This window comes from Rutilus rutilus (genome assembly GCF_951802725.1).
Source record: "Rutilus rutilus genome assembly, chromosome: 4".
Taxonomy (NCBI): Eukaryota; Metazoa; Chordata; class Actinopteri; order Cypriniformes; family Leuciscidae; genus Rutilus; species Rutilus rutilus.
The window spans coordinates 17445764-17460868 of NC_140212.1; the positions used below are offsets into that span (position 1 = coordinate 17445764).

The 15105-nt window shown below is 37.2% G+C and overlaps 2 protein-coding genes across 3 annotated transcripts; both read left to right on the forward strand.

Annotated features, from left to right (window-relative positions):
- The first annotated feature begins 735 nt into the window (after window positions 1-735).
- slc35e3 (solute carrier family 35 member E3) lies at window positions 736-5587 on the forward strand. The gene is made up of 5 exons (XM_084406979.1): window positions 736-1334; window positions 1749-1859; window positions 2641-2799; window positions 3063-3145; window positions 5245-5587. The coding sequence occupies exons 1-5, from the start codon at window positions 921-923 to the stop codon at window positions 5429-5431; spliced, it is 954 nt and encodes a 317-aa protein (XP_084263105.1). The 5' UTR covers window positions 736-920; the 3' UTR covers window positions 5432-5587.
- Window positions 5588-7429: 1842 nt separating this feature from the next.
- On the forward strand, window positions 7430-14778 carry mdm2 (MDM2 proto-oncogene). 2 transcript variants are annotated; one of them, XM_084408190.1, is made up of 11 exons: window positions 7430-7497; window positions 8877-8948; window positions 9031-9105; window positions 10126-10259; window positions 10625-10674; window positions 10800-10858; window positions 11021-11090; window positions 12051-12208; window positions 12323-12466; window positions 13078-13146; window positions 13639-14778. In XM_084408190.1, the coding sequence occupies exons 2-11, from the start codon at window positions 8889-8891 to the stop codon at window positions 14275-14277; spliced, it is 1458 nt and encodes a 485-aa protein (XP_084264316.1). In that variant the 5' UTR covers window positions 7430-7497; window positions 8877-8888; the 3' UTR covers window positions 14278-14778. The 2 variants fall into 2 exon arrangements, with proteins under 2 accessions (XP_084264316.1, XP_084264317.1); XM_084408191.1 differs by lacking the exon at window positions 7430-7497 and adding an exon at window positions 8559-8800.
- The last annotated feature ends 327 nt before the right edge of the window (window positions 14779-15105 follow it).

The window sequence follows — 15105 nt, forward strand, 5'->3', positions numbered from 1 at the left end:
TGCACTTATTCAATCATCAAAGATTCAATTATTGTTGTGCAGAAAAATACTTACACTGTTACACACCTCGGCTCGGTAGCGACCCTATTTTACAAAACTGAATGGGAAAACAGCTAGGCATCTTTTTTTTTTATTTTTTTTTTTTTATCTTATTATATTGTTTATAATTAATTTGATTGAGGTTTCACAGACAAGGCTTAAGCCTGCGACTAAAATGCGTGTTTGAGCTGTTTTAACTGTAATTTTTCCAAAGTGTTGTTGAATATAAAACCATGTTCACTAGAATCAAAGGCTTTGTAAAGGTCCAGAAAAAGCATATAGCCTAAATATCATCCCTAACTCTGAATAGGTAACAGATCAGAACCAACCAAATATTGTTTGAAATGTGTCTGTTTAATAAAAAATAAAAAGCTTGATTGTGTTTAATTTATTATGTCCTCTAAAATAGTTTTTAAACAGTTAAAACTTTGCGTTAAAGTAGAAGGAAGAAACCCCCAACACTATCGAATTAATAAAAGGGTGCAAATCTTTTATAAAATTAGGCTATTCTCTTATTTTGTCCACTAGACTAGACAGCACGTAAGAGCAGTGACGTGGCGTGTCCCTCAGGAAGGTAACCGTCCTGCTGTGAAATTCTCGCGCATGCGCATCGTTGCTATTATTTTTCTGCGTGTGTGAATCTCGCGAGAGTTTCACGTTGGACCGTTACCTTCCAAGAACATCCCTCATTTGCGTGCGTCGCGTCGCGTCTAACCACGTCACGGCCGTGGCAGTGCTTTGAGTGAGTGAATGCGGGGCTCGAGTCCTAGAATGAAAGCTCTTCTGAACCGCTTTCACACATTCAGCCACAGAAAGCAGTGGAGTTATATTTCTGCTGATGCAGACACCTAAACGGTTTCTCCAGAATTATTTGCGTCTAAATGAGTTCAACTATGGCGACGCGACTCTCTGACTTGTTTGGAAACAGCCGGATAATAGTAGGACTGCTGGCTAACTTATTGTCTTCAATCTGCATAGTGTTCATCAACAAATGGATCTATGTGCACTATGGTTTTCCCAACATGACCATGACTCTCATTCATTTCGTAGTGACATGGCTGGGGCTGTATATTTGCCAGAAGATGGATATATTCTCCCCCAAGAGTCTCAGACCTTCTAAAATCATCCTGCTAGCTCTGAGTTTCTGTGGTTTTGTTGTTTTCACGAATCTGTCTCTCCAAAGCAACACTATAGGAACATATCAGCTGGCCAAGACCATGACAACACCCGTGATTATAGCCATCCAGACCATGTACTACAGAAAGACATTTTCCACAAAGATTAAACTGACTCTAGTAAGTGGGTTTTCAATTATGCGACTGGTATAGTCTAAGAAGTCATTCAAACGTTTTACTTAACATATCAGTAGTTCATGTGTTCATCAAATCTGATGTGTTAAAAATCTGGAAATAAATAAAACAAAAATCACTATCAGGCCACACTGTAAATGCAAAAATATGCATATATATGTTGTTTGTAATAATGAGCATTATTATAACTGTCATCTATTTCATCAATTGTTTAGCATTCACATATATCAGTTTGAACTATGCTCAGGCTAAATGCCGATAAAATCAAGTCATGATTACATGCAGATTTGTGATCTGCTTTTACACCACCTTTCACACAACTAATTTATTGATTGTGTGTGTGTGTGTGTGTGTGTGTGTGTGTGTGTGTGTGTGTGTGTGTGTGTGTGTGTGTTAAAGGTGCCAATCACTTTAGGGGTCATACTGAACTCTTACTATGATGTGAGGTTCAATCTTCTGGGGATGATCTTTGCCACACTGGGGGTCTTTGTAACCTCACTGTATCAAGTGGTAAGTATTATGGCAATCTCACTTGGTATCCTTATGGAAAAGTCATATCCCTTCATTCCCATGAATCAGGAGTCAGACTATTGGCCAACCCAGAGACCTCCAATATAGAAATTCTGGTATTTATAATAACTTGAATTGATTGTTTTAATATTATTATTATTATTACACTACATTATTATTAATAGTATTAATGGTTATTATTATTTTTGATATTGAGGATACATTAAATTAGTCAATAGTGACACTAGATATGTATGATATTACAAAAGATTTCTATTTCAGATAATTGTTCTTTTGAACTTTTACTCATCACAGTTTCCACAAAAGAATATTAAGCAGCACAACTGTTTTCAACATTGATAATAATAAGAAGTGTTTCTTGAGCAGCAAATCAGCATATCAGAATGTTTTCTGAAGGATCATGTGACACTGAAGAATTGAGTAATGATGCTGAATATTCAGCTTTGCACCACATGAATAAATTACATTTTAATAACATAGTTATGAAATTGTAATAATGTAACACTATTGCTGTTTTTATGGTATTTTTTAATAAATAAATAAACATAAAAAAAGTAGCTATAGAACAAATCTACCCCAATTATACTAAATATATATATATATATATATATATATATATATATATATATATTAAAGAAAGTACTTTCATGGATCCCCAGTAAAATTCCTGACCACAAAAACATTATTTCCCTCATTTATTATTCAGACATTTTGATTATGCTGTATTTAATTGACTAATGACTTGTTTCTCTTAATATAGTGGGTCGGTGCCAAACAGCATGAGCTGCAGGTGAACTCTATGCAGTTACTGTATTATCAGGCACCCATTTCGTCTGCATTTCTCCTGGTCCTAGTGCCGTTCTTCGAACCCCTGAGCGGAGAGGGCGGCATCTTTGGCCCCTGGTCATTTCAGGCCCTGGTAAGAGAATGAGTTCTCTCACTGGCTCACACACTCCCTCTGCAACTATCCAAAGGAATTTCCTTCTTACACAAACACACAGTCACAGAGAAAGCCTTGTGCCCAGATTTCCTGGGAAAAAAAGTACAAATTCTTAATGTTTTACTCCCCTCTATTGGGTAAAAAGTTCACAAAGCTCAATTTAAGATAAGTATTAAGATCAATTGCAATTTCAAATTGTTGATTCTGTTGATTCTTGATTTTTTTTTCTCCTCTTCATCAAGGTTATGGTACTGCTGTCTGGTGTTATAGCCTTTCTGGTTAATCTGTCCATTTACTGGATCATTGGGAACACGTCTCCTGTTACGTATCCTTTCTGCTACTTCTCTAAAATACCAACAGCTGTGGCTATTTCCTTCTCTTCTATTCATAGTGCAAAACACACCCTATAGACAAATATCTGTAAACAGTGCTCTATAACATTACTTGTCTGTTAATTGTCAGGTTAGGCCTATAATGCAAGCACTTGTTTGCTTACAGAGCCTGGGCAAATAGTTAAAGCATAGTTACACGCTTGTTTAATAATGAAAGAGGAAGCTGTAAATCGAGGCACTTTTTTTTGTAGCCTTGAGCCATACTAGAAACATTTCATAGTTTTGAATGCACCCATTGAAAGTGAGTTTATGAGTGAGACCTCTCAAAGAAAGCAGCAGAGGGAGCACTCGTGTTTTAAACTGCACTTTTGGGCCACTTATTTAGGTAAGTGTTCTGTCAACAAGGGGATTTCAAGCTGCTGCTTTTCTTTTTAAAGCCAAGGATCTGGAATTATAATTTATATACATTTCTATTGTATAGAATTTATATAAAATGTTAATTTATAAATAATTGTACAAATATAATTTATAAAAGTATACTATTGACTAACTATTAACTATGACTTTTGCCTCAATAAACTGCTTATTAATAGTTAGTAAGGTAGTTTTGGTAGGAATATGGGATGTAGAATATGATCATGCAGAATAAGGCATGCTTTATAAGTACTAATAAACAGCCCATATCCTAGTGATATGCATGCTAATAAGCAGCTAGTTAATAGTGAGAATTGGGCCCTAAACTAAAGTGTTACCATTTATGTATAGGTATATTTAACACTGATATTTATGTCCAAAATGTATGTATTTTTTTTTTCAAAAACCTGTTATTTTAATAATTGATTATACTTATGTTATACATTTTTACATTCAAAAGACTGATATAGCCATGAATAAATATTACAAATAACATCTGTTATTTTATTAACAGATTATACTTATTTTTAACAGATTTATTAACTTTTTTTACATATATTCACAAGACTGATAAAACCATAAATCAATATTAAAAATAGCATCTGTTTTTATTAACCATTTTTTTTCTTCTTATTTTGAACAGATTTATTAACGTTTACATATTCACAAGACTGATGAAGCCATAAATCAATATTAAAAATAACATCTGTTATTTTATAAACACATTTAACTTATTTTGAACAGATTTATTAATATTTTTACATGTTCACAAGACTGATATAGCCATACATCAATATTAAAAATAGCATGTTTTTATTAACTGTTTTTTCTTATTTTGAACCGATTTATTAACGTTTACATTCACAAGACATGTCATATCCATAAATCAATATTAACAGATTTTACTAATTTTGAACATACTTTTTTTTTTAAACGTATATTCACAAAACTTAAATAAATAACAGTTACACTTCACAATAAGGTCTCATTTGTTAACATTAGAACTAACAATGAGAAATATTCGTACAGCATTTATTAACTTTTAATATTAGTTCATTCAAAATGTTCAAGTTCACGTTTGCTCAGTGCTAACTAATGTTAACAGATACAACTTTTGATCTTAAAAAAAGCTATTAGTAAATGCCAAGAATAACGTAACAAATGTTGAAGTATTGTTCATTCTTAACATTTTAACTAATGAAATTAATGTTAACTAATGAAACTTTATTGTAAAGTGTTACCAAAATAACATACTACCGGTATGTACTTATTATAGCAACTACAATAACTGGGTTATATCTACCTGAACCTTCCCCCAAACCTAACCTTAACCCATCTAGTTACTTTATATTACCAGTACTTTCTTGGGTAAGTACACTGTAAGTACATGTACTGTGAAATGAAGCATATTTTATTTATTTGTTTGTTATAAACAGATTTATTAGCTTTTTTAAATATCATATTCACAAGCCTAACTATACAACACAAAAACCCTAACTATAAATGGTCCAAAGAATGTTAATGTTCATAAAGAATCATTTAGAAGCTCTTTCTATGAGTGCATGACTCAAGTCTGTGACTCAAGTGACTTAAGTCTGTGACTCAAGTGCAAGTCATAAGCCTCAAGAGATCTCAAAAGTCATTGTCAAACAAGATCCCTTAACATTTGTCTTCAAAGCTACAACATGTTTGGACACTTCAAGTTCTGCATCACATTACTGGGTGGGTATGTTCTGTTCCAGGACCCCTTGTCCCTAAACCAAGGTCTGGGCATCCTCTGCACCCTCACTGGCATCCTGGCATACACCCATTTCAAACTGGCAGAGCAGGAGGAGGGCAAAAGCAAGCTCACACAGAGACCATAGGCCTGATTGTGCCAAAATTCTATATTTGCAAATAAACATGCAGAACGTTTGAGAGAAAAACTCTGAATGTTGAAGCATTTCCTTTTTTATTTTGTATGTTTTACTTAATGATGTATTTTCAAATGGTCTGTACAACAATAAAACTTTTTATAGAAAGTTACAGAGAACTTTTTTTTTTTTTTTTTGTCACATTTTTCAAAGATGGAATGTTATCTTGTATTGAGTCACAACTTCGAGGACAAGGGTCACTGCCTACTTGGCAAAAAGACGTGAGTCTTTTGCTGTCTATGAAATGGAATGTCAATCATTCGTTCAGTTCATGTTGAGGGTTTTTCTACATGCTTTTCTCTTTTGCAACTTAAACATTAATCACATTCCAAAGTCTCCAATCTAGATGTTTTGCTGCGAATATTAGACTCGTCCCAGTTTCGAAAGGGATATGGTAAACCAAAATGCTGAAAATATAGGGATAGTTCACCCAAAAATGACCTACTTTCAAACAAAGAAGAGATTTTGAGAGATTTATCAAGAGTGTTTCTTCAATATTTAGATCTCAGTGTTCTTCAAAATATCTTTTTGTGTTCCACAGAAGAAATACATTTGTAACAACATAAGGGGGAGTAAATGATGACAGAAAGTTCACTTTTTGTTTAACTATCCCTTTAAGTGGAAGTTTGTGCCTTAGTAAAGGATCAATGTTTTATGAGAACTAAAACCTGGATCATATGTTTGACACTGTAAATGCCTTACACTTTAATCTTTAGGATTTGTCTTTATCCTTACTACCATTAATTAAATTATTTGCTTTTTTGATGACTTCAGTGGTCCATGGAATTTCCTCATTATTACAGACGTACAAGCCCAAACATGTTGAGCGTAAAGGGACATGTTGTACTAAAATAACCTCTTGAGTCATTCTGCTTGGGCCCTAAAGATCAGATCCTATCACAGGGACTGTACAAGACATGTTTCCAAAGCATTTGTCCCCTTTATACAGCACTGATTTCACTTAGCAAACAATAGCTCCCCTAACTAGCAAGTTTCTGAGTAGTTGGCTAACAAATGGACTACCATTCACAATAATGTGTACAAGGGTCATGTTACAACAACAGTCATCATTACTCAACACAAAATCGAAACAACTGATGAAAGGGGTTTCAGTTAAACACAATAGAACCATGCAAAATAGTTCATTATTTAAAGGAGAAAATCATTATCTAGTGGTTTGATTAGAGATGCGTTTAGCCTAATATTATCAAGTGATCATAAATAAACACTATCACTAAATAACTACCTAATAATATGAAAATAAGTGATAATGTATCATATAACAATTAAAACATGGACTAAATTGAAGAGCATTGGGTAAATTCAATTGTATATTTAATTCAGAATAATACAAGTATGTGAAAATATACTTTGAAGCATTTAAAAAGGCAGGATAGAGCTTATAAAACATGTAGAGCAGATGAACTAAACCATTTAAAAATGCAGATTAGCTAATGTACCTAACTGATTTTTTGTCACCTAACTTATATAAAATTAAGTATCTCAATGTTTGTACAAAATCTCTAAACAAAAATCTTTAAACAAACCTGAATAAATTTCAATACATGTTTTAAATAGGCTAACACTTTTTACATAGCAAACATGGGCAAGCAGAGAATAACATTCTACAACTAAATGTAATTAAAAAAATAAAAATGTTGGTTAATACTTTTACTTTGTTGTCATATTCTCTTGTTAGCTTCACACATATTACCTGGAATATGCAGAACTCAGCTGCTAAAACTATATTATATTAAAACAAGGAGACAAAAAAGTCTAACTTTAATCCTCAATCCTATGTTAACCTGCAAATATAAAAGCGATTTTACAATTTAACTGAGCTACTTTAAACCCATAAACAGTAAAAATGCATGAGTAGACAATAATTTACATAGGCTACTCGAGTGTATTGTGTGATGTTTACACCCCGCGTTCAGTGCACGTGCAGGGACATTTCGAATTCAAACGGTCGCCGGTAGAGGGAGTTAGAGTTCGTGCCTCTCAACGGTCACCAGCAGGTAAGACAGATTATTTAACACTTTCAGTGTAACAATTTTCGCACTTTCTCATATATGTATTACACCTACCAGGCTGCATATATCCGCAAATACTGCTAAACGCTCCAGCTTATTATTTTAACACGGCATGAAGCTTTAATATCCGTTTATTCGCCTGAAATCCTTTGCCTCAGTTAGCCAAGCGCTAGCTCTGTAAGCGCGGCCTACTGCAGCCTCGGGTTTTCCTGAGTGTCCACAGCGGGAAACAGACATCCGAGAGAGCGTGCATTTGTGGCGCTGTAACAATAACGACAGCGTAACGTTAGTTCTTTCTTGTCGCTCAAATATGCAACACTCCACATTCGGCGAGAAGCATTTTATGTTGATTATTTAATACTATTATCACTAATCTGCTTGTAAAGAAATTACGAAATGTGTAAAAGTAACGTAAACAACGGCGTGCATGACGTTTATTCTGGATAAGTCAAGTCGCCTTTATTTACATAGCGCTTTATACTATACAGATTGTTTCAAAGCAGTTTCACGGTGATAAACAGGAAAATAACGATCTAAAAGCGCGCAATGCTCATCGTTTAATCTGATCTAAATCTAAAACAACATTTACACGTCGATCGCAATTGATGCTTCAGGTTTTACATGAATCATGTGCAGCTAATTTGAACGGAGGACATTCCCATGCACGCAGATGTCAGATTTAAATCCAGAAGACAACACACTTGAGGTTGTTGTTGTTGTGTTTTAGTGTGTAACGTTACTACTGTTTGCAGAGCATTTCAGATAAATAAACAAAGCACTGTCGTATTCCAAAGACATTTGGAGCTTTACTCGCATGACAATCCATCCATCCGTAGAACTTTTGGTCTTTTTGGTTAGTTTATTTTGGTTTATTTGACTGAGGCTCTAATAATCCGGGCTGGTCTCATCGCTTTGGTCCAAACACTTCGTTTTTTCACCTGTCACTGATAAGCTTGGGCGGGTTGTAGTGTAGTAGTGAGTCGAGAGGGACATGCCCGGACATGATCGCAGAGACAGACACCAAGCTCAGCAAAGATCGTCTTCCACCGCTAGGAGTGGGAAGCCAGTCACGCTTTGACTTGTCATGCCCGAACCCGCCCAGGACATGATGATCGGCGCGGTGGATTCTAGCCCTGACATGTCTCTCTGCGTTTATTTAAACCATAGACGGGCTCTCAGCCGGCTCCCACTCCTCACTAACCCAGAGCTCAAGCACTTTATGTACAGCTAGCAGAGTATATATAGAAGATTCTTAGGTAGAATATCCAATTTACCTCCATTTGCACAGGTAACGTTAATGTTCTTTCTGAAGTTTTTATGTGTGCTGATTTGCTTCATGTAACAACTGTTTATGTGTTTTACAGATCACTACAAATATGGCAACAGAGAGTTGTTTAAGCAGTTCTCAGATCAACAAGGTTGACAATGAAAAGCTGGTAAATGCAGTGTTCTTTTGAGTATTCACATGTGTTTTTATGCCTTGAAATGACTGAGTCTTATTTATTGTAACTTCCTTAGGTAAGACCAAAGGTGCCATTAAAAAGGCTGTTAGAGGATGCAGGTGCAGATAAAGATGTTTTCACTATGAAGGAGGTGAGGAGACGTGTCTGTTGACAGCAGTTTTTAGTCCATTCGAACTTTTTAAACATTAGTATACACACCATGCTTTATGGTGTTGTTATATCTAATTGGAATTATGCTAGTTATTTTAGTAGCTGAACCTTGCCGTATGTTTTGTGTGAATAGTCTTTCATATAAGCACTTATTTGAGAGTTTCTGAAATGAGTTTGTGGTCATATGGCAGTGGTGTTTGAAATTGCTAGCTAAAAAATAATCCTTCTCCAGTTTCACGTTGCTGCTGCTCATTTGTGTGTATGGTTAAACCTGCATATCGTTGTGTAAATATTCTAGGGCAGTGGGTGGTGAATTATATTTAGTTACTGCCTTTATTCAGTGAGATATTCATTCTTGATGTTTGCAAGAAAAGCAAACATGTTTTTTTTCTCTCTCACATTGCTCATTCTTTGGTTTAGGGATTTGAACAAACCCCAGACCCAAAGTATTAAGCTTCAAGTTGTGTTACAGATGAATAATAATTCACAAAAGGGATTTTTTGCACATTCTATCAGACTAAAAAAAAGTCTTAGGGTTTTGATTTATAGGATGATAGAAAGTTTAAAAAATCCCTTTTGCATTAAAGGAAAGACCCGAGTAATGCCTAGAGACTTTAGGGAGGGCTTTTTTGAGTCAATCTGGTAAGAAACCATTCTGAACACCTTAGCAAATATATATAAAATTGCAATAGGTTTTGTATGAATGATTAAAAGTACAACATTTAATTTCTGTCTTTCATTGGTAGTGTGCACTGTGCAGTAACATAGATAACTGGATAATATGCTTACTTATTAAATGTTAAGTTGTTTGATATATTTTCATTTGTTGTCAACTTTTTAGCGTGAAGTCATGAGTCATCTTTTTTTTTTAATGGGTGGAACTATGTCTGACTAACAGGAATGTGTTACTCATCTGTATTTAAATACCATCCTTCCTCTCAACACACTTGTTTCCTTGTGGATCTCTAAACGGTACTCTTTTGTTTATGTGTTTGTTTAGGTTATGTTTTATTTGGGGAAGTATATCATGAGCAAGGAGTTATATGACAAGCAGCAGCAACACATCGTTCACTGCGGAGAGGATGCTCTCGGTGCTGTTCTCGGAGTGAAAAGTTTCTCAGTCAAAGAGCCACGGTGCGTATTGACCCTAACTTCACGTAGACAGAAACAGCTGCAGCAATAATGAATGACCCCTGAGAATATCAGGGTGGGGCTTTAAAGCAACAGGTGGCAGGGGTCTGGGATATTTAACCTACTAGCTCTGAATGAATCTGTGATCACCTGTTTAAGATTTTAAATAGCTGCAAAATATATTTGATTTGTCACAGTAGATGACCAAAGAGAGAGATATATGTGTGTGTATATAAATATATATATATATATATTTTTTTTTAATCGCATATATAATGTGTTCCTCGTATTTTTTTTAAGAACTGAAAGTGAAATTTGCTATATGAAAGTTTTACTTGTTAATTTTACCTTTTTTTTTTTTTTTTCAGAGCCCTCTTTGCAATGATCAATAGAAACCTTGTGACAGTGAAAAATCCAGGTACTATGACTGTTAAACCTTTTGTTTTATCTCCTCTGTTCCATCTTTAATATTATTGTTTTGCTCGAACAAATGTTCTTATCTTTTTTTGTTGTTGTTCAAACTGTCCTTGTTTCCTTTTACAGAAACTCAGTCTACCTTCTCTGAACCCAGGAGTCAAAGTGAACCAGATCGAGGGCCTGGGGTAAACATTTTTTTTTAATGCTCAACACACTTAGAACCTCAGAGTATTGACCCATTCCACAGAGTTGCCCTGGTAGTGCTGCTTTTGTGCTTGGATGGGTTTTATAGAGCTCCTGCTGTGTTTGAGATTGAAGCATGACTGAAACCCAACTGTCTATTCCAGGATACGGATTCAGACTCTCGCTCATCTACCTCACAACAGCAGCGCAGGAGGAGGAGGAGCAGTGATCCTGGTGAGCGCACACACACCACAGAGAAAAACACACACACACCAGCTGTGTCCTGTTGGGTGTGTATGAAAGCACATGCTTGATCAACTGGGTCTGATGGGATTTGTATCTTCACATTCAGCTGTCACTTAACAAATGTTTTGAGTAGAGCTTAATGGTCAGTTTTCTTTCCAGTATTGGCATATTTCCTGTTTGAACAGGAAGGGCTTGTCCCTTTCTTTTATTTTTGCTAGCCAGTTGCCTTGGATGAAATTTTGCATTGAATGGCTGTTAAATTAAATAGCTGTTTTTAGATTTCATGATTGCCAGCTTGTTTATTTTTTTCATGGGAGTTTTGTGAAAGGTTGAGGCAACTCCTTTCTTTAAGGACTGTTTGCTTTCTTGCCCTATATAAGTATATCAATTTACATTATAACAACCTCAGCCGCTGACCAGGGAAGCCCTCATAATGGATCATTTTGTGCTGTTCCTTCAGTCCTGACAGAGGGCTGTATGTGGCATGTGGGTAAACATGTGGTACCATAGTGACTGCTCTCTCTCTGACTGTGAACCTCTCAAAAGGACACTGAGATCTGGAGGCTGTGCAGAATGTGCTCAGATGACTGCTGCTCTTCAATGGCCCATTTAAAAACCCCAACTATGCACACAAAGGCAGTTTGTTGAGCAAGCAGCACCAGATGCACCATTAAAACAGGATTATTGCTCTGAGCATTGCTCCTGCATGGCCCATAAGTTGAGTGCATAGAAAAGGACCATCAGCAAATTAACTGATTTACACTAATGCAATAAGCAGTATACATTCAAACTTCCCCCCAAAAAAAAAACAGACTGGAAATGTTTGGAAAGCCTAAGAAGCAGCGTGTTCTTGTTTACCTACAGAGCAATTATATGTGAAAACCATCATAAGGGCACGTGTTCAAAAACAGCTTAGTGTGCTAAACTTGGTTTTTGTGGTTTCAATAGAGAGTTCTTCGGCCGAAGACGAGCTTAGAGAACGCAGGAAAAGGCACAAGTCAGACAGCTTCTCCCTGACATTTGATGACAGCCTGTCTTGGTGTGTGATCGGCGGCCTGCACCGGGAGAGGAGGAACAGCGAGTCTTCGGAGGCACACAGCAACTCTGTGAGTAGCACCTTTAAACGGTCCTTCACGTAGTTTTGTTTTACCAGCGGTGACATTAACTTCTTTGTGCTGTCATGTGGCCCTCTCTAACCAGTGTTTTTGTTTGTTCAACAGGAAGTAGGTATCTCTCACAGTGAAGGCAGTGATGAAAGCGAGGACTCAGACTCTGATAATTTCAGTGTGGAGTTCGAGGTGGAGTCCATCAACTCCGATGCCTACAGTGAGAACGATGAGGATTCGGTGCCGGGAGACAACGAGGTTTCAACTCAACTCCTGCTCTATTGAGAGAGATATTAACAAACATCCGGATACATTTGAAAACCGCACTTTCAAAAAGCTCTCCGTCCGCACTAGCCTCTTCAAGCATTTTCCACAAAGTTTCTTGTCCACGCTGAAACATCAGAAAATGTTAAAATCTTCTTACTGCACGTTAAATGTAATAAAAGCTCACTGAGATGACTCGTAATTATTCTTGCACATTCATTTTATTAGTGAAAAAAGCATTTTCAAATTTATCCACTTGGTATAAACTTGGTTTTCACAGGATAAAAAAAGTCGCCTGATTGTGGATGGAAAGCCAAAATGTAGAGAGAATTTTTTTTTCATGTATCTGGATTAGTGTAAAAGTAGGGTGTCCATTCCTTCCCCTAGAGGACCACTGTCCTGCAGATTTCAGCTCCAACCCCAATTAAACCCGCCTGAAGTAACTAATCAAGGTCATTCTATGCATACTTCCTAGCTGGTGTGTTGAGGCAAGCTGGAGCTAAACTCTGCAGGACAGTGGCCCTCCAGGACTGAGTTTTTGGATGTACGTAGCCTAATCTGTTTAACAGTCCTTAACTCACTGTAATTTTCTTTTGCTCATTCAGGTGTATGAAGTCACAATCATCGCTGAGGATGAAGACTCGTTTGATGAGGATACTGAGATAACTGAGGCAGTATGTAGCAATTCACTTCAATAATGAAAGTAGAACTGGACTTTATCCAGATAAACTGATAAACTGGATTTATCTATTATGATTAGATTGGATCATGAAAAGTGGGTGTTGCATACTATTGTGGTGCCATTTGGATCAAAGGTTGGGGGTTAAGAATAAGAGGCTTTTGTGAGTCTGCCAAAAAAGAAAGTTGTTTCAGAGAAGCAGCTAGTTATGACATTTTGTTTATGATTATGAAGACAGACATTTTTCCCCCCTTATGAACTTTGCGCACTAATACGACCAGGAATGTGTATCAATTTCATGTTGACCATATTTTAAACTTTTATAGCATTTAATTTTAAAGTTTTTTGCACCAAAACCAGTGTTTCATGTCCATTTCCACCCTTTCTCTGACCCTTGGATTTAACAGGCTTTTGTATTTCAAAAAAGCAAGAAAAATGTGCATAGATATGAAAAATCTGTACTTAATGCAACTATGTGTTCACTCAGGACTACTGGAAGTGTGCTGAATGTAACGTGCTCAACCCTCCTCTTCCTCGGCATTGCAAAAGCTGCTGGAATGTCCGACCCGGTTGGCTTCCAGAATCAGACTCCAACAATGAAAACCCCTCCACTAACACTCAAACCAGCACTGAAGTCACCAGCATCACCACAACAACAACAACCATCTTGGCCTCGGATGACAAAATGCTTCCTTCCAAACCCTCAAGCCCTCTTCCAGAGACGGACGAAGGAGTGGACGTACCCGACGGCAAGTGCTTGCAATCTCCCGTCTCCGCCGCCGCCTCCGCAGCCAAAGAAGTAGCTCCCTCTTCTGCCACCCCCGGCTCCCTGACTGACTCTCAGACCTCGTCATCGCAGCCCTCCACCTCCTCTGGGGTGGGCAGCAGCCAGGAAGAGACCCCTGAGCTAGAGCGCTTCAACAGCCTGGAGGCCTGCCTGCCCGCCACATGTCTCGAACCCTGCGTCATCTGTCAGAGTCGCCCCAAGAATGGCTGCATCGTCCACGGAAGGACTGGACACCTTATGGCGTGTTACACTTGCGCCAAGAAATTAAAGAACCGGAACAAGTTGTGTCCGGTGTGCCGAGAGCCCATTCAGTCAGTGGTGTTGACCTACGTGAGCTGAGGCACTGCAGATATATACCTCCTCTCCTCTACTTTCCTCACATGAAGTCTGGGAGGCTCATATGTTGCCTTGCCTTGTATTATAGTTCTTGTTCAAATTTCTTAATGATTAATGAATTTTATTTATGACTCAACAAGCGAGGTTCTCCCTTTACATGCTGGTTAGAAAATACATTTATGTTTTAAGGGTCGAGTTTAAGGGCTTAGAATTAAAACAACTACTTGTGGACTTGCAGTGATGCTGTATACATTATATCATCTACTAGAATGTTTGTAATAATTTAATTTATGTACATGCTGATGTATAAGTTTCTCTGATTGATGTTAATTTGAGTTCTTTGCTGCACTGAAAGGTGTTCCTGAGTTCCTGAGCTCTTGAGACACACCCCCTTTAAATTGTTCCTCCTCTTGAAGGAAATGCTCCCCAGCATTGTTTTCTGCTGCAAAGACTGTCTTATTTTCTCTGAGTGAGGCATAATAAATGATTATTTTGAGGCTCTTACACATTTACAGTACAGGTGATTGCTCTTTTGAACGGTGTGTAATGGTTTTCAGCCAGTGGGCTGTAGGAAGGTGGTTCAGGTGGCTGGAGACAGTCGCCTGTGCTGTTGTTTGTTGGGTCGTACACAGCGGTCACCCAGAGAGAGCTTTGGTTTCTAGGGACCCACTTTTCACTCAATATCAGCAAACAAGTTCTGACTTGTTTCTCTCTCATAGCAACTTGGCACAAACTTCCGCCTCCTTACATTTACAAAAGGCTTTACAATGGGAAATCTATTGTGTTGCAAGCATGAACAAGTGAATCGTTTGTATTCTCTATGGTTGTGTG

Bases quoted from the DNA above. Each gene is read 5' to 3' on its own strand.
- slc35e3 (XM_084406979.1), top strand. From the start codon at position 921: ATGAGTTCAACTATGGCGACGCGACTCTCTGACTTGTTTGGAAACAGC. The intron at 1,860-2,640 runs GTAAGTATTATG...CTCTTAATATAG, and splicing joins TAACCTCACTGTATCAAGTG to TGGGTCGGTGCCAAACAGCA. The intron at 2,800-3,062 runs GTAAGAGAATGA...CTCTTCATCAAG, and splicing joins CCTGGTCATTTCAGGCCCTG to GTTATGGTACTGCTGTCTGG.
- mdm2 (XM_084408190.1), top strand. From the start codon at position 8,889: ATGGCAACAGAGAGTTGTTTAAGCAGTTCTCAGATCAACAAGGTTGAC. The intron at 8,949-9,030 runs GTAAATGCAGTG...TAACTTCCTTAG, and splicing joins AGGTTGACAATGAAAAGCTG to GTAAGACCAAAGGTGCCATT. The intron at 13,147-13,638 runs GTATGTAGCAAT...GTGTTCACTCAG, and splicing joins ATACTGAGATAACTGAGGCA to GACTACTGGAAGTGTGCTGA.